Below are 19,578 nucleotides of genomic sequence, written 5' to 3' on the forward strand. Positions count from 1 at the left end.
GAAATCTTTTGTAAAAATGTATGTATTCCTGCTGAAAAGTGTTCATTTTGGTTGATTCTTGGTTGACATTGGTTGATTTTTTTTAGTGCAATTTCAGCGTGTAGTTTTATTAAATGCAAAAATCAGCTTATAGAAGCAACGTTGCAGTCACAAAATAAAATAAAGATACAGTAAGTATATATTTTTTCATTCATATGTGAGATCTGTGCCTCCCTACTGTTAAAAAGCACATTAAATTGGCATAGAAGAATTTTTAGCACTGAAAAATGGCACACTTCACCTTTAAAAAATCAGTATAGGCTGTGCTGTAATGTATGCGTTCATACACTGTACTCCGCTTTTCTCTGGCCTCTGACCTACCCCAACCCCTTCACTCAGTAGCTTTTTTTTTTTTCAATAGGATTTAAGAGTTTTCCTGATGCAGTGGAGTGCGTGTCTTCTGTCCTCTTTTATCTGCCTTTTCTATCCTCTAATCTCTCTATTCTTTCTTTCATTGCATCCTTCTTTCCTTCCTTCAGTGACTACATAATCAAGGAGAAGACAGTCCTCCTGCAGAAAAAAGACAATGAAGGTTTTGGCTTTGTGCTGAGAGGAGCCAAGGGTAAGAGCAGGGTGCAATATATCATTTTTACATATAAATATATGTTTCACCATTTTAATAAGCATCAAAGTTAGATGGCAGATTTGTCATTATGTGAATAGACACTCATTAACAGGATTATCACAAATATATCACAAAAAACTTTCGATTTTGTTTAAAACATATTTAATGTCTTTAAAGCTGATGGCTAAAGTTGTGTGACATTACCCAAAAATGACTGTGCCCCAAAAACTACTGACAAAAAATGCTTTTAATAAATCGACCCCCCGAAATTTTTTAAATAATTCACACACTGCATAAGAGGGCACATTCACTCATGCTCTTTATCTGTTACACACACATTTATACTGGTGCATTCCGAAATGAGAACATTTATCTTTTAGCACTAATCTTTTATCACTTTTTTTTTGTGCTTTCTCATAATTGTCCATGTGTTGTAAACTTCAATAGAACATTCTGGACATGCATGCTGCACTGATTATATAAATGTCCTCTTTTTGTAGCTCAGACCCCTATAGAAGAGTTCACTCCCACCCCAGCTTTTCCAGCACTGCAGTACCTTGAGTCTGTCGACGAGGGAGGCGTGGCTTGGAGAGCTGGTCTGCGAATGGGAGACTTCCTTATCGAGGTGTCTGCAGAACATCATGGAACTTATATTCTGTCCTTCCCTTTTTATAATTACTTGAAGTCTCTCAAGAACTGTCCTCATTACTCAAGATCTCACTTTCCCTTTCTGTATCTTTCTGTATATTGTTTCTATCTCTTTTCCAGGTGAATGGTCAGAATGTGGTTAAGGTGGGACACAGGCAGGTGGTCAATATGATCAGACAAGGCGGCAACAGCCTCATGGTCAAGGTTGTCATGGTTACCCGAAACCCTGATATGGAGGAAGGGGTCAGAAAGAAAAGTAAGAAAAACAAATTCACACAGCAGAGACAACAGTGAAGCATCACATGATGATCATGACACCAGTGACTCTCTCTCTCTCTCTCTCTCCACACAGTCCCACAGCAGAGTAAAAGGCTGAGCACACCAGCTATCGCTCTGCGTTCCAAATCCATGACATCAGAACTGGAAGAGATGGGTAAGATGTGGGAAATGGGAGGATAGAAGAATGGGAGGAAAAGCTAGTGCAGTGTTTCCCAACCTTTTTGACCCTTACAGCCCCCTCACTACGACTCAATTATCCCTTAATCAACACAAACCAGAAATGTTTCACTTGAATTCATATTATGCTGGATATCATTTACAATTATCATTCTACCAAGTGACACAGAATCTGCCTCTGTCAGGTGTTTTTATGTAGTACATACCCTACTGTTCAGAAGTTTGGGCTCATTAAGACTCTTTAAATATTTTTTAAAGAAGTGTCATATGCTTACCAAGGCTGCATTTATTTGAGCAAAATACAGCAAAAACAGTAATATTGTAAAATATTATAACAATTTAAAATAGCTGTTTTCTCAGTATATTTAAAAATCTAATTTAGCAAAGCTGAATTTTACTCCAGTCTTCAGAAGCCATTACTCCAGTTTTCAGTGTCACATGATCCTTTAGAAATCTTTCTGATATACTGATTTGCTGCAAGAAACATTTCTTATTATTATCAATGTTGAAAAAGTTTCACTGTCATACATCTAGTCATACATTAAGTTAAGAAATCTAGCACAGTGTTGTGCTGCTTAATATTTGTGTGGCTTAATAAATGTCATTTTATCAGGGCTCTTATTAATAGAAAGTTTAAAAAAACTGTTTTTTATTTTTTTTAAATAGAAATCACTTGTAATGGTATTTATGTCTTACTGTCATTTTTGATCAATGTAATGCATCCTTGCTGAATGAAAGTATCAAATTATAAAAAATAAAAAAAACATTTTGAACAGTAGTGTATATAGTATTATTACATACAAATAGTACAAAACAAATCATGATAAATAATTGTAAACAAATATTTTAATCTATTATCACCCCTAATATTTTTAAGGTGTAATTTCTGTCTTATGGGTTTAGCAAAAAAACAAAATCTTTTAAGCACTCCCTGCTTATGTAACCCCTGGGTTTACACATCCTCAGCTGGGAATCACTGCACTAGAGGACAGAACCAGAAGATTTAGAGAGAGCGAGAAAGAGAGTAAGATGAGAGAGAAGACAGTGAAGAGAGAAGTCCAAGAGAGGATGAAAGAGCCAAATAGAATAGTTTGAAAGAAAGAGAGCGAGAGAGACAGCATTAAGAATGTTCTTTCACTGTTCTTTCAGAAGTTCCACACTGTCACTACCAGCACCCCCACTACAGGTAACCCCCTAAAAACTGTCCCCACCCAACCCTTATATCCCCCCAGCTTCCACCTTATCCCTCAATCCTACACCTGCAACCCCTCTTAGCTTTAACTCTAAATCTCAATCTAAACCACCCTCCTTGTAGTCACACATCTCTAGCTCTCAGAGAAACAGGTTTCTGAGTGCAGCGCGTGTTGCTGTAGTAATGCAGCGGGCAGTGGGCATTGCTAGAGAGGCACAGTGTGTGCTTGCTCAAGGTGTCACCATCACTGACAATCATTTAGTTTACCAATCGGGCTTATATAACATTGAGAGGATCAGACGAGATCATTTCAACTGCCCACCACCAAGACAAACACAGCTTATTAGTCAAAATCACATCTTGTAGTCCACTGAGGCATGTTTTCCCTTCTCCCTTCTCTTCAGCCCAAGCAATATTCTCAGAGCTCACAGAACCTAGTGGCTACTGTAAATGCTCAATTCTCTCCTCAGCCCAGTTCCCATAATTCAGTAGTCAGGGTTAATGTGAGGGTAATGCAGTTCAGTAATAGTGAGTACTTGTTATAGCACTCAATCAAATTGGCAGGCTTCTACGCAGGTTCTGGTGAAAATCGGGAACAGGTTTTAAATATAGTACATCATAAACATAGTCATGTTTACAACGAACACTTCTAAGCAAGCTAGATGTAACCAGTTTGCCAAGTATTTAATTTTTACAAGATATTCATAGTTTATTCTAAGCACTTAGTACCATGTAAACAGGACATACGTGCACAACTGTATATTCAGTACAGAGGGACAATATATCAGCTGTCATATTGATACTGTTATGATAAGTAAAAGAGGCCAATATATATACAGTATACACTATTATTCAAAGTTTGGGGTCAGTAATATCACAGCGGTCAAAATGTGATCAAAATTCATCAAAAGGGACTGTAAAGATCTTTATATTGTTACATTGTGACTTCCTTTTTCAAATAAATGCTGTTCTTTTGAGTTTTCAATTTATTATAGAATCCTGAAAAAATGTGTTCCATTTCCCACAAAAATATTAAGCAGTTTTTAACATTGGTAATAATACGAAAAGTTTATTAAAGCAGCATATTAGAATGATTTCTGTAATGATCATGTGACACTGGATTGATTTCTGCTAAAAATTCTGCCTTCATACATGACATTTATAAATTAAATATATTAAAATATAAACCTGTTATTTTAATCCAAAAAAAAAAATCACAATAGTACTGTTTTTACTGTATTTCAGATCAAATAAATGCAGTCTTGGTGAGCGTACGAGTCCTCTTACAAAAACATTTGTTTTTTTAATCTTACTGACCCAAATTTTTTAAAAAGGTAATGTCAACAAAATATAATGATCACAAACAATCACAGGATGCCAAATTGTTACTTATTAATAAATAGGCTTTTTTTTCTATGAAAACAAATCTGATTTACCCACCCCTAAATATACAGTGAAAGAATCACCCCTTTAAAATAATCACATTTTGTTGCATTGCAGCCTGAAATGAAGTCGGACACAGTTTTATTTTATCCAGCTGTATTTACTCATTTACCCAGCTGCCTCTGTCTCTGTCTCTACTAACTTTGCACATCTAGACTTTGCAATATTTGACCACTCTTCTTTACAGAACTGCTCAAGTTCAGGTAAATTTGAGGGTGAGCCTTTGTGGACTGCAGTCTTCGAGTCATTCCACAGATTTTCTGTGGGGTTTGAGTCTGCTCTAGGCCACGCAAGGACAGTCACCTTTTTCTCCTTCAACCACTGTGTGCTCAGTTTTGCTGTGTGCTTTGGGTCATTGTCATGTTGGAAGGTTATCCTTCTTCCCACTGACAACTTTCTGGCGGAGGCCAGCAGATTGTTCTCAAGAATTTGATGGTATTTTGCCCCATCCATTTTTCTTTGTATCCTGACAAGTTCTCAGTCCCTGCTGCAGAGAAACACCCTCATAACAGGACATTAGCACCTCCATGCTTTACTGGAGGAATGCTGTTATTTGGATGATAAACTGTATAGGATTTCCGTCAGACATATCGCTTGGTGTTGAGGACAAATAATTAAATTTTAGTCTCATCTGCCTCAGAATCTAAAAGGTATGTTTTGGGAAAGCTCAGTTGTGACTGCATGTGGCCTTTCTTGAGGAGTGGCTTTTTTCTATAAAACCCACAATACAAGCCACATTTGTGCAGAATTTGTGATATTACTGTCACATGCACACAATGATAACTCTTTGTCATGAATTCCTGCAGCTGCTTCAGAGTTGCTGAAGGACTCTTGGTCGCCTCTCTGAGCAGTTTCCTCCTGACTTTCATCCGGTTTGGAGGGACATCCTGATCCAGGGAGGGTCTGTGTTTTACCAAATACCTTTCACTTCTTAATAATAGACTGTGCTTCTAGGCAATGAGAAAGCCTTTGATTTATTTTTTTTTATTTTTATTTTTTTTGTATCCATCTCCTGCCTTTAGCCTGTCCACAACTTTATATTGGCTACACCTGACTGAGTTTACAAGTCATTTTTAGGAGGGGGTGATCCTTAGTGATTCTGTTTTTTTATTAAAAAATTTTCTGACATGTTGGTGTTGTATCTTTCACTTGGATGTTATAAGTTGCAGCGAGTAAATGCACCTTTATAAAACAAAAACATTTTCAAACTTAATTTCATTCTACAAATCAACAAAATTTAATTATATAAAAAATTTTTTATTATACACTATTAACACTTTATAAAAAGCCAATTGTGATTGTTTTTTTACATGTTGGCCAAGTGGTGCCTTTCTGTCTAAGTGGGTGTTTTTGTCCAGAATAAACTACTGTGTAGAACAGACTTAATGCCAGAGGTCTGGAGACTAATGTAGGCCACAAGAGTAATGCATGTCTGCTGTTACATTTAATGCTGTTTAAGCTAATGCTCCGTTATTATAACTTGATCAGTGTGATTCTAATGTGCTACTGTTGTAACTTCTCAGTGTACTGCAGGTGTCTCAGGTGTTTAATGTGTGCAGGTATTATGTTATGTGAGTGAAGAACTCACCTTTTCAGATGTACTCACCTCTCCACCTGGTGGAGTGTCCCACCTCACTGGCTGCCATGCTCTAAAGATAGCTGAGATTGCTCTAGCATGAATGTCTTGCTGCACTGGTACCTTATAAAACAGGCAGCAGCACCTAAATGTAAAAAGAAAGACAAAATCAACTCTAGGAATACAAATGGACAGATGATTAATTTTTTAACATGCAAGCAGATCAACCCCTTCTATAATTCCCCTAGAATCCCTCAGCTTAATATGCTTACAGAAACACCTACACAAACATACACAATCCCTACATACTCACTTGTGGCTTTTTTGAACCTTTCCTGCACACTTTTGTCACACGGGTTGTTTTGTAGTTGATTGATTGAAACCCTAACTAACTTGCCTAATAACCTCCATAATCTTTCTGTCTTTCCTTGCATTCCATACGCAGTGGACAGAGGTAAGAGACACTTCTGTTTCACTTCAAGTGTTTTGCTAAGGTTGCATGTGTATAGGACTGGGAGTGCATTTTGTGTGCATCTTGGAAATGAGTGTTGTTTTTTTCTGTTTGTTTGTTTATTTGTTTGAAGTGCTTGACCTAAATGAAAAAGTGTTTAATCTCTTGCTACTTGTTAGTTGATGGAAATGTGATTGCAGCATTAACAGGTCATACAGTTTTACTACAAGCTGATGGTGTTCCACCTTACATTGACTCTCTGTTTGCTTGATCACAGCCTCTGCCCCATGGAAAAAAAAATCAGGTAAAGCACTTTGTCCACTTTGTCTGTATTGTATGAGACACTTGACCTAATGGGTCTGCAAATATTTCTTATGGGATTAAATCTGTCCATCTGTTACAGAGTTCGAGTCTTCACAAGCTACAGAGAAGAAGAGGACAGTTTATCAGATGGCTTTGAGTAAGAGTAATTGGTTTTATACAAAAGGACTGTCATCTAGTCATACATAAAGTTAAGAAATCAAGGGACAGTTCACCCAAAAATTAATAGCCTGTCATCAGTTATTCACTGCTACATCATTGTATGACTGAGCACCAAAGAGATATTTATCAGAATGTCTGAGCCACGCTATTTCATACAGTGAAAATGGGCAGGAACAAAAACAACAGCAACAACAACAAAGCATCATAAAATAGTCCTAGTCCAAGTCTTATGAACAATATTCCAAGCCTTTTGAAGCCATATGATAGTTTTGTGTAAGCTATAGTATAGGCTGAAATTTATTCTATTATTCATTGAAAATCATGCTCGAAAGGCATGACCACAATTTACTTTCATTGTATGGAAAAGAGTAGATTTGTTATTCTGCTATAAATAAATCCCTTTTATTCGATGGAAGAAAGAATGGGTTTCAAAGACACATGGGTGAGCAATGATGACAGAGTTATCATTTGTTGGGTAAACATCTCCTTAAAATCCAAGCTAAATCCTTCCAATTCAATCTAAGAATAAATAGTTAGTAAATTAATTAAGTAATAATTGATTTATTTATTTCCCTCTCTCTTTTATTCTATGTCAGATAAACTGGATGAGATTTTAGCAGCAGCACAGCAGACTATCAGTACCAATGAGGCCCCAGGGCCCCGGGTACAAGGGGTAAAAAGAGAACGGGGCAGAGGCTTTTATAATGAGGTGTGTTTGTGAATGAGACCATTGAAGTAGTTATTAAAGATCACTAAGACCACTGATGATTATGAAATGAAATTTATTAGATGGTGCTCTGGATTTACTTAGCTATATTTTTTGCAGAAATTGTTTAGCAAATTTAATTATTTTAAAAATTGGTGCATAATGTTTATAATGGTCTTTCTTTCCATGTATTTTGGCAGCCAAGTTTCGAACAAGTGGGAATGGGGATGACATCATCTGGGGCAGGGTTAGGATATGACCGTGGTCAATTTATGTCTGGCCATGGCCCCCCGCACGGTATGCTGCGACAAAAGTCCATCGGTGAGGCTGTCTGTTAGTCCATCTGTCTGTCTGCCCACCTGTCTGTATAACCATACTGCTGTACGTCTATGGTACGTGCGTTTAGAGCACTCAAAAGAGTGCAGCTGTGGATTTGCTTTAATGCTTATCATCTGTAATGCTTTATTGCTCTAGAATAGAGACCGTACATTTCAGTTTGTTGAAGCAGTCCATAAGAATCTTGTCAGAGGTTTGACTGGGTTACTGGAGAGACCAGTTGCCATAACAAAGGTGAATAAGATTTATTTCTTCTGGTGCTCAGCATCAGTGTTCATTCTTGGTTGGACTATAACATTTACAGCCCATTTATAACCACCAAGATAATTACAGTAGCACACTATCTGTATTATAAGAAATGTTTTCTGTTCCATATAAATATGTAAAGCTGGCAATGTCAACGTGCTTAAATGTTCAATATTAAAATGTTCACTTTCTTGGGTTGCACAATTGGAAACTTTTTTTTACATTAAAAAACAACAGCATTTGTTTATTTTGCATGCCACGAGATATAGCTGTTGTGTATTTGTGTCGCTTCTTTTTTTCATCAGGACAATTTTATGTATATGTATTGCATTTGTGCTTGTATAACACACTGTAACTAAAACCGGTCTGCACTGACACAAAACAGCATTTCAGAAATAGAGAGGTGAATGGCTTGTACATGTTACTGCTGAGAGATTGCCGAGTTATGGTAAAAACAGACAAGCAGACAGACGGACATACTACAAGATGGTCTCATTTCAATATCCCATTTTATTGTCCTCTGCTCATTTTTAGGAAATAAAGATATCTTTCCATCACATACAGCTGATGTACATTCTCTTTCTCTCTCAAACATATTTTTCTTTTGTCTTTGTTGTTTTGTAACACTATTTTCTATACATACTCCCTTCATTTATTTCCTTGAAAATATATTTCATCTCTCTTTTTGGTTTTCTTTTTCTGCAGGTGTTCCAGAGGAGGAGAAGCAGCTCCTTCATCCTCCAGCCATGAAGTTTGCCCGCAGTCTTTCAGTACCTGGGCCAGATGACATCCCTCCTCCCCCTACTACAGCTCCCCCTGAGCCCCCTTTCTCCTCAGCTCCCCCTCTTGGCTTTAGGGGCAAGACATCCCAGCAGCCGTCTGTTTCTGTGTCCCAATCCACTTCCTCTTCTGCACATTTTCAGCTCTACTCGCAGTCAGTGCATGTCACTCATGGACCCAGAGACAGGTCCCCTGGACCACCTGCTGGGTCTGGAACTGGGGACCTCCCTTACTCCCATGCTCAAGCCCACCCCTCTGTGCCAAGTAGGACTGCCTCCAGGAAGGTGATTGGGTACACAGGGGACCTTGCAGGGGCTGGAGGAGCAGCAGGGGCCAAGGCTTCAGCACTGAGAAGGGGCTACAGCAATGCAGTCCCACCCACTAGTGTTGCTACTGTTATTCCCCAACAGCAGCAGACTACTCAGAGCCAACCTTCCAGAGTGGACCGCAGTGTGATAGGGGTAGGAGCAGGGGCAGGTGGTGTGCCAAAAGGTGGTGCCCGGAGAGGGAAGGTGCCCTTGGTGAAACAGTCAAAGGTAGAGGATTTGCGTCAGGGCCAGGGCACACTGGAAGGGAAGGGATCAGTGGAGAAGAGCTCAATTCCTATCCCAACAATCATCGTTAAAGCCCCTTCCACCAGCAGCAGTGGTCGCAGTAGCCAAGGCAGCAGCATGGAGGCTGAACTGGCTCCTCCAGGAGAGAGTGACAGTTCTAAACCCCAACCTGTTGTTCCCCCACCTGCGCCCACCGTTCCACCGCCAGCCCCTCCATCTAGACCTGCTCCACCACCCCCATCACTGCCATCACTTCGTACTCAAGAGAGTTTGGACTTTACCAGCCAGTTTGGTGCTGCCATTGTAGGGGCAGCTCGCAGGGATCGAGAACGATTTCATGAAGCACGACGGAAGAGTGCCTCCTTTTTTCTTTCTGCTGAGGAAGAGTTGGGTGGAGCAGGAGAAGCGGGAGGACGGACCCAGACTTCCCAGCAGCAGCTGAGTTCCCAGCCTTCACCACGCCTGCGACCATCCAAATCTATAGATGAAGGCATGTTCTCAGGTGATACTTTTATCCACCACACACGCAGTATGCCTCCTGCCTTTGGCCTGCCGGAGTACTCCTCACCTGCTCCTCCTGGGGATTACCAGCCTAAGTCTGTACCTGCTGACTTCTATGGGGCGGGAGGCCGACAACAGCAGCAGCAGCAAACCTCCACCACAACTTTCATACACCCCTTAACGGGAAAAGTTCTGGACCCTTCATCCCCACTAGGGTTGGCATTGGCTGCACGGGAGCGTGCCTTGAAAGATGATGGTCGCATACGCAGGGAGAGGACCACTGAACATCATTTTAGCCGTCAGTTGTCCAACATTGGGGCCTTTCCCTCATCCACTGCACAACCTACTTCACACATCTCTTACTCAATGGCCTCGTCTTCCTCTGCAACCTCCTCTGCTGCTCAGTCCTCAAGCTCCTCCTCGTACCTTGTTACCTCCTCATCGCTAGCTGCCACCACCACATCCACTCGGCCTCCATCTCCCAGGATCCTGCGTGGAGCAGGAAGCAGCTGGGGTGAGGAAGCAGGGGTTGGAGAGCGTGCAGATAGGGAGGTTGCTGGCACCTCTGCTCCCAGAGAAGGCCTAAGGGTTCGTTTCTCTGAGGATAAAACTGTCCACACACACCACTATCAATCTCAGCACTATCAGCCCACCTACAAGGAGCGTGAACGAGAGCGTCAGAGAGAGAGGTCACGAGAAAGAGAGAGGGAAAAAGAGATAGAAAAAGCTCAGACCCAGTTACAGCAGCAATCCACACAGCCAACAACCCAGCAGCCTCGACGCCCCTCGTTCTTGAGGATGGAGAGTGAGGCTGGTGCATACATCCTTTCCTTGACACCACCTTCTCCAACTCCAACAACAGCCCCTACACGTCCTTCAACAGGAGCTGCAGGTGAAGGTGAAAGTGGCACAGGTTTGATGGTTCTCCCTCCCCCAGCTCCCTCAGTAGATGTTGATGATGAGTTTGTGTTTGCTGATCCACTCCCTCCACCTCTGGAGTTTGCCAATAGTTTTGATCGTGGTTTAGGTTATTCTGCAATGTTGTCTCACAATGTGACAGCCCGCCAGCAGCTCCATGCTCCACCACCACCTCCCCCACCACCTCCTCCCCCTCCAAAAGACTCCTTTATGACTGGGTTCCCACCTCATACACCCCTGCCCTCACCGCAGGCAGGAGATTCTACAACTTCCAGCCTTACTTCCTATGACAGTGAGGTTGCCAACCTCACCCAGTCAGCCCCCTCTCCCTCTTCATCTTCCCCCAACCCACTACCCCCTCCCTCCCCCTCCACCTTGCAGCCTTCTGGGCCGCCTCCACCTCCTTCTGTATCACCTCCGCCACCACCCACCTCCTACCATAGACCGTTTGGCCTATCTCAGTCACAGCACTTATACAACAGTACAAATTTAGCCAGACGCTCCTCTTCTCCCACACCACCTCCTCTCTCTATTCCAGCTCCACCTGCCTACCGGGGTCCTCCAGCAGCAACATCCACCCCAGCAACTTCTGTATCTCTCAGAGGCGCCCCAACTGTGACCGCAAGCTATTCCACAACTGCTTCTACAACTGTCATCTCTTCTACTACTGCTGCTGCTGCGGTCACACCACACACACGCTTAGCAACTGTCTCAACAGTAGCTACAGGGGGTAGCAGGCGGCCCAGTGCAGAGCATCATCCACCACCCAGTGCCGCTGCAGCTAAGAGTGGCGAGTCCCAGGAGACAGTGGTGGATTCTGGGATTGAGGAGCTGGATAGCCGAAGCAGCAGCGACCATCACTTAGACAACATCCTTGCACGCAGTGGTAGTGGGGTCAGAGAAAGGTTGGAGAGAGCAGGGATGGGTAGCATAGGTGGAGCTGGCGAGAGAGTTGGGGCAACAGATGCCGACAGAACAAGTGGGGCTGAATTTTTAGAGTCTTACATGAGCTATCTTGATGGACAGACTTTTGAAATGCACAATGCCAAAGCTGCAAGCACTGCATCCACCTACCCAAAAACACAGAGGTACAGAGAAGGGAGCCGGGCTGGAGATCTTCAACATCAAACCAGCACGGCACCCCCTGCATACCACCGTCGTAGGGAGGAGGAAGAGGAGGAGGATGAGGCAGAAGATGGAGAGGAGGAGGATGTAAATGCCCGTGATGGCTATGGAATGAGGGAAGGGCCAGGGATCGCTCGCTCCTCTGTAATGTACTTTGACCGGCCCCGCACTCCAGAGATAAAACCGCTGTGGGGTGATGGGTCGGCCGGAGCGGCGCAGTCCATAGTGGAGGGAGGGGTTCAGACTGGGGGGACATATGTGGAGGCACGTAAACTACATCCTCCCATGTCCGGTATGAAGGCAAGCATCATCAATGAACTAAGCACCAAATTACAACAGAGGAGCAAAGGAACAGAGAACTGGGGAGCTCAGAGATCACTGAGCAGACATAGGTATTTGTGTGTTATCAGTATAGGTATATGTGCATGATTTTGTGTAAATGTCTGCATGGTGGCCTTGAAAGGAGGGATGTGGCATGAGAATCTCTAAGCTGCACAAGCATTGTGTGATTTGGTATGCCATGAACTCCTGGGATATTCAGAGTAACATAATGTGTGAAAATAGCTTTGTAACTGCCATTTTATTATCAGTGTCTCAAACACCAATGAACTCTGTGTGTATTGTGCAACTGTGTCTGTTTAAACTGTTCCTCTCTTTTGTGATTTCTGCTTTTTATTGCACTGTCCATGTACATCTGTCTGTCCCACATCAGACACAGGTAACTGCTGCAATATACTGCTCTCTCATTCTCTTTACTGTCAAACTCTTTTTTTCTCTTTTTTCTCTTTTTGTCCTCTCTTATTCTTTTGCCTTAATTTGTGTTGCATTTTCTCTCATTTCAGGTTCTCAGAGGACTCCACAGGTGCACTGAGTCCTCCCTCTGTCCGCTCTAGCTCCCCATCTCCTGTTCAGCTCTCTCAGCCTGCCTTGTCTCCCTCCCCCACCCCTTCTTCCCAGCCGCTCTACCCAAACTGGGCTCGATCTCCTTCACCTCAGCCCCCTGCTGCCTCATCCCAGCCTCCTCCCCGATCCCACTCACCTGTTTCACCCTCTTCATATTCACCGTACCCCACCTCACCCAAACACCGGCCTGTTTACCGCACCAAAGCCCTGGAGTTTCAATTTATCCCCAGTCGAGATTCACGTAAGGCAGAGTCACATCACGCTCAGCGCAGACGAGCACCCAGCCCATTAATTTCTCCCTCTGACCGCCCCAAGCTTGGCCCTCCCCGCCCCTCTTCCCTTCCCATTCTCCCCACCACGCCCCTCTACAGCAGCTTGTATGACCTCCGTGGTTCTATTACTCCACCCTCACCTGCCAATCCTCTTGGGGACCCCTACTTCTCCCCCTCTCCCCCTCTCTTTGCCCCCTCGGGGGCTCCACCTCCAAATTCCTCTCTGATGGTTTCTCGCTCCTTGTCCCCCACCCACTTCCTGTCAGGGACATCATCCCCACCACTCCACCCCATTCCTCCACCCACTTGCCTAAGTTATCCACACCTCCCACCTCCTTCACCCACCAAACCCTTTGCCTCCAAACCCCTCCCATACTGGACCAAGTACGATGTTGCTGATTGGCTGGGCTACCTGAACCTGAGTGAGCACAGGGAGCGCTTCCTAGACAACGAGATTGATGGCACGCACCTGCCCTCTTTAACCAAGGACGACTACCTGGACTTGGGTGTGACCAGGGTTGGCCATCGCATGAACATAGAGAGAGCGCTCAGGAGAGTGATGGACAGGTGAGAGGAGAGACAGAAGGGGAGGCAAGGAGACGCAAGGGAGGACAGTGACAGAGGGATTAGGATGAGAAAGGGGTAGTGCATGAATAAAAAAGCTAGTATAGATGAGGTAAAACATTGATATGCTATTCATCGCTAACTTCTTGGAACATTTGGACTGAACTACTGCATGAGGTCCAGGATGGCATGGGGCAAGAGAAGGAGAGCAGAAAGGGGGATGCGGGCAAACGAGAGAAAAAATATTTCCTTATACTTTCCACCTTCCCCCCTATCGTCAGGCTGTCTTCTAGCACTTTCCCCATTTCTGCCCTCTCCTCCCGAGATGAACGGACAGACAGAAGGAGAGATGAGGCCAACCGGAGTTGAGAGGACAAGAAAGATGAGTTGACAACTGCTGCCATCAGAGATTATTCCCTGAATTAAGAAAAATGCAGGAAGAGATGACTTCAACATCAAACTGCCGACTCACAGATGGAGAGATACAGGAGAAACAGAGAGCATTGAAGGCCTGTCGAACTGTGAACATGCCTGCGCTTACGTGTGTTTCAGTCAACAAAAACATGAACACCCACATACCCATCCGTACAGATCAACATTTAAACAGAACACACTTAGTTTGAGCTTGCAGGCACTCACAAGGTGAATAAAATGGAAATAAATGAATCAAATATTGGAATCTAACTCTATAAGGATACCCAGGTTCAACAAGAGAAGGTAACATACTACATACCTGAGCCAAATAATTTGAGGGAAACAATTAAAATGCTATTTCCTGTTTTTCTGTAGGAAGAGATAGGGAGAAAGAGAGATATTGAAACCTCCTTTGCTATCTTTCTCTTTTTCTCAGAGCTGAGTCTGTATTACCGGCAAATATTTACTGATGGTCTCATTTTTAAAGTAGGTCCATGGAGACCAATGCAGGGAGGACAAGTAATGACAAACCTCCTGTCTGGTATGACTAGGGAAGCCCTTAAAATAGAGGTCAGTTTAACTTACACTTATTTGGTAAGATTGTGTTTATGCTTGGGTTCCTGTTGTTTGTGTGTGAATGTGTGTGTGCGCATACTTGATAATGTGAAAGGTTATCACTAGAGGCATGACCGTGATTTGTTAGGTGTTTTTACCTCACCAATGGAGGGATTCTATTTTGCCGAAGCCAGATTGGGGCTTGTGCTTATCTTGTATTTCACTAGAACTTCTTTACTTTCTCATGTCTTATAATGAAGTTATATATAGTTATATATAAGTTATATATATATATATATATATATATATATATATATATATATATATATATATATATATATATATATATATATATATATATATATATATATATATATATATATATATAATTTCATTATAAGACATACAGACTGGTCACTGTATTACAAACCCGTAGCAAAAATAAGTGCCCAGACCAACATAACAGCCACAAAAGCGCTCTACCACTCACACACATGCACTCAGTACATCCTCAGACTACTGATAGCAACATACATAAATGTACGTCAAAATCTGTCGATGACGATATACTCATCTCTTTTACTTATATAACACATAATGGGACACAATGAAATATCAATGTATGGATACAAGATGAAGATAATGCTATAAGGCAAAAAAAAATATATATATATTTTATTTTAAAGAAAGAAGATTATACAACATTGTAAAAAGAAAAGTATATATATATATATATATATATATATATATATATATATATATATAGACTGAAAATTTATCAACATTTTTACCACAGACTCTCAAAATATAGAGATGATGACTTTCAATGAACCTATCAACGATATCAAGCCTCCATTTTAAAAGAGGAGACAATATGGAGACAAGGGAGAGGGAAATCCAAACTGCCTGTATTTCTTTCCAAGTCACTCTCTCTCTCTCCTTCCAAAAAACACTCTTTCTATGGAGGCGAGGCAAGACGAACATGCACTCTGACATGGGTGAAGGATGTGCTAATATCTGTTTTAATACGATGATTGTTCCTATAACAGTTTTTAAACTCTAAGTGGGTCTGGAGTTCTGTTGTTGATTTAACAAGAGATAATGATATTTATTGCAGTCACTGTTTTCATCGTCCTTGCTGTAATTGCTATAAGCTGCAGTGTTTCTTGTTTGTTTGTGAGCACAAACGCTGAACAGGTGTTTCTGCTTGAAATTCCTTTTTTTTTTTTTTGAGATCACATGCAACATGTTCAGATCTTTGGTACCTCTAGGACTTAAATTAGAGACAAGATACTCATATCTTACACTGTTCCTCACGCTCCTTCTTTTCCCCTTCCAACACAAAATTATTGTCATCAATTTGTATGCAAGGACTATCAAGAAGTTTACTGTCTGTGGCAGTAGATACACGTTACATTCATATTCCATTACACAATTTATAAGTAAATCTAGTGACCTCCAGCCCTCATCTCCCACATCACAAATAGTTGCTCAATCAATTAAAAGGGCTCCTCATCATCACATTGCACTTTTCATGAGCCATTCCTCTTCTTTTATGTTCCTTTAATCTGCTGTCAACCTTCAGTCCAAACCATCAATGCCTTCAGCTTAATGTTATCTTCCTGTCTGTCTCTTTCAGGACCATCAAGACCATTCCCCCCTTCATCTCCCTCTGCCTTGCCCATCTTGCATCTGTTTGTCTTCTCAGAATGAGTGTGGGATTCATCACATCATTCATCACAGTGCTCGCTTTACCTTAATCAACCATAATGGACAAAAAGATTGAAGAACTTATTGTATTTTTGATGTTTAAGACTGGTAAGTATAGTGATGTTGATAACAGTAAGGACAATGAAAGAAATTAACATTCTGAGATGGAAAAAAAGGATTCCAAGTTTTAAAGAATCTCTGTCTTCCAAATGTTTAACGTGTAATTGAATCATGCTTTCTACACATCCTGTGTTCCCTGTTGTCTCATCTTTCCAGTCAAATTCATCAAACCAAATTGCTTCAATAGCAGCTACTGTACCCTGATGAATGGTTAATATTCTCACTTTTCAATATTGTCCACTAGGTGGAGTAAAAGTCACACTTCTCACATCCTTGACAATTTCAGTCGAGTGCTGAATGAAGGATTGGACCATGCAAAAAAAAAAATTAAAAATAAAATTCCAATACTAATAAAACATAAAATACATAAAAAATAAACTACCTTTTTCTGTTTGGGAGAGGGAAATATTTCACTCTTTGTTCAGTCCTCAATTCCTGCAGCTTAGATTGTCATTATTACAGCTTCTAACAGTATTCAGACATGCTTTCATGCTCCAGAGATAGGCAGAATCATGCTGAGGATACATACATATTGAAGATCACATAGCCATTAAAGGGTCTGGGCAGTGCGACCTAAGACAAGTTCATGGATCACACACAGGGGCAACTGATGCAGTAGCTGTCCAGGGTGTGCAGAAAGCATCTTTTTTTTTTTTTTTTTTTAAATTGAAGAAAATGAACTATGAACAGATAAGAGGTTATTTACAGAATATATATGTGTATGCGATTATACATATTCATATACACATATGAAATACAAATGTTTTAAGAAATGACTTAAGGTTATTAGAATTATAATAAAAGATGCAGGAATTACTCTGAGTGGCTTGTGGTTTGTTTACTATAACATTTGATTTTTTGGTATATGGATATATACCTTATACAGTTCGTTTACATCCTGATAAATGTTTAATAAGCTAAAGATATTTGACAACACGTTTGCATATATAATGCATAAGCCAAAATAACAGCAAATTTTACACAAATTTGCCAGTTCTTAAAATGGTGTATAGATTTCTGAATGATTTTTGTGATGGTTGTACCAGCTTTGTCCTGAGTAGTGAAGCTACAAATCCTCCAGGTCCTGCCCATTTCCAACAGTAATGTTAAGCGATTCAGTACTACCTCAAGAGCCAAATTTTCTTCATTTTTTCATAAGCCATATCTTGCGAAGCTTTTAATGGCAGCAAGATGTTTACACATTTTACTTACAAGCCTTGTATGACCTCCTATGCCAGGAGAATGGGCTCTGCCTGCTGCTCAATCATGTTCCTCCTTAACTCATTGATTGTTAGTTATCCAATTATGTGCCCACTAGTGTTTTTCTGCAATTTTTCTCTACATACAGTGAAGCACTATTGCATTATGAAAAGCACTATACAAAATAAATTGGTTTTTAATTAATTTGCAACGGGGGGTTCTAAGCCTGCATCCTTGAGGGCCACAATTCCAACCCTTGTTTTTGTAATACTAAAAAAAAAAAAAAAAAAAAAAGACTAAAAGGCAACTATTTTATTATTTACATGAATGGACACTTCAAAACAAATCTATACAAAGTCAAATCTAAGACACTTCCTAAAAGATCTGACCGCAGTATTTTGCAGAACCCTGGTGAACCAGATTAGCTAGTAGCTGTGATACTTTGGGTCAGAGCTAAACTCTGCAGGAAGGTGGCCCCTTCCAGGACAGGATCGTCACCATGATTATCTGAAAAACCATGTGGCCTATATAAAAACTTCAGTTTAACAGGGTTCACCTTTCCAGGTTTTTTTTTTAAGCCAATTTTACTCTTCAATTACTCTTTAGATTAAGCCCAATGTTAAAACGTACCATAAACTATAAATCAACCATTTTAGAAGACCGTGGAAGCTCTACTTTAACAGCATTTTCCAAATAAAGTAATCTGAAGACAGCAAGCTTGATGGGTTTCAAAGTCACATTTAATGTTAAAAAAAAAAAGCCAACACACTAGTAGAACAAAAATATAAAAGCTATATTTATACAAGCATTACCAGAATTCGTATTGTGGAAATAAGATTTTTAAAGATTAAACGGCATTCGCAGAAACTCGTCCACAGCTCAGTCACATGTCGCCAGATTCCACTCTGTAAACATAAAAAAAAAAGTTTTATGCATGTCGCATTTAATTGCTTTTGATTCCACTTCAACAGCGCTTCTCAGATTCTGCCATGTCAGGAGCAGAACCGCACTGCATCTTCACATGAGTTCAGAGCCCAGTGCTAAAACATCACAGAGGCACTTTACAAACCATAGTTTATTATAAAGAGATTAGGCTGCATCTCACCTCTGAACAGCAGTGACGTTACACTCGGGTCTTCTGCAAAAATAAAAAGATGTCCATAAGTTTAACATTAAAAGATTTTAATTACTCGCCACACACACACACACATCTTAAAGACAACTTTAAAGGCAGTAATCAAATTTATATAAAATTCTTACGCTATCCTCTCACTTGGGGAGTAACGTTACATCTAGGCACGCCACGTGGTGACGGTAGCACTGACTATACAATTTATCCAAATAAAAGTGCATTAACCTACAGTAGTCTTGTGTTAATGATCATTACGACATAAATCCCTGATAAAACACTAAACACGTGCTTAACAATGAGAGAAGAGGTTGGGGAGGAACCACTTACCCACACACTCATCATCACATCCCACCGCGGCAGACTGAGGACTCGTCCACTCGCAGTGTCGCGCTTTTATATCCTCAGTAGGACCTGCCTTTAGGCGTCCGTTAATAGCGCCTTTACAAAATTCAATCACACAGAGCTATGCCGTTTAAAATAGATATTTATTTTTGTTGTTAGACGGTTTATTTGTATTATTATTATTATTATTATTATTATTATTATTATTATTATTATTATTATTATTATTATTATTAATTTTATTCACCTTTTTTTCTAAATTGTCTCCGCTGAATTTGGAGTAGTATATTTTATATTACAAGTTTGAGATTAAACTATTTTTATTGGCTCATCAAGAGTTGTATACT

The 19,578-nt window shown here is 40.9% G+C and overlaps 1 protein-coding gene, 1 long non-coding RNA gene and 1 other non-coding gene across 11 annotated transcripts in view; 1 reads left to right on the forward strand and 2 right to left on the reverse strand.

Annotated features, from left to right (window-relative positions):
• Positions 1-17,379, forward strand: part of LOC109055600 (SH3 and multiple ankyrin repeat domains protein 1-like) — an 85,035-nt gene extending 67,656 nt beyond the window's left edge. For 5 of the 9 annotated variants that reach the window (XM_042725055.1, XM_042725040.1, XM_042725048.1 and 2 more), the window contains 13 exons: positions 519-601; positions 1,105-1,229; positions 1,373-1,508; positions 1,605-1,685; positions 6,365-6,373; positions 6,648-6,674; positions 6,774-6,830; positions 7,450-7,562; positions 7,760-7,880; positions 8,847-12,411; positions 12,732-12,737; positions 12,862-13,761; positions 14,040-17,379. In XM_042725055.1, the coding sequence (XP_042580989.1) occupies positions 519-601; positions 1,105-1,229; positions 1,373-1,508; positions 1,605-1,685; positions 6,365-6,373; positions 6,648-6,674; positions 6,774-6,830; positions 7,450-7,562; positions 7,760-7,880; positions 8,847-12,411; positions 12,732-12,737; positions 12,862-13,761; positions 14,040-14,127 (5,311 nt within the window). In that variant the 3' untranslated portion in view covers positions 14,128-17,379. The remainder of the gene's footprint in view (positions 1-518; positions 602-1,104; positions 1,230-1,372; positions 1,509-1,604; positions 1,686-6,364; positions 6,374-6,647; positions 6,675-6,773; positions 6,831-7,449; positions 7,563-7,759; positions 7,881-8,846; positions 12,412-12,731; positions 12,738-12,861; positions 13,762-14,039) is intronic. The other 4 variants (XR_006154906.1, XM_042725085.1, XM_042725079.1 and 1 more) reach the window with 4 other exon arrangements.
• A 653-nt stretch (positions 17,380-18,032) lies between these two features.
• On the reverse strand, positions 18,033-19,265 carry LOC109056435. The gene is made up of 3 exons (XR_006154912.1): positions 19,217-19,265; positions 18,863-18,895; positions 18,033-18,662 (listed from the first exon to the last, which is right to left on the reverse strand). It is a non-coding gene; the product is annotated as an uncharacterized LOC109056435 (long non-coding RNA).
• On the reverse strand, positions 18,728-18,817 carry LOC122139150. The gene has a single exon (XR_006156022.1). It is a non-coding gene; the product is annotated as a small nucleolar RNA SNORD88 (small nucleolar RNA).
• Positions 19,266-19,578: the final 313 nt, after the last annotated feature.

This window comes from Cyprinus carpio, chromosome A3 (genome assembly GCF_018340385.1).
Source record: "Cyprinus carpio isolate SPL01 chromosome A3, ASM1834038v1, whole genome shotgun sequence".
NCBI classification, from domain to species: Eukaryota; Metazoa; Chordata; class Actinopteri; order Cypriniformes; family Cyprinidae; genus Cyprinus; species Cyprinus carpio.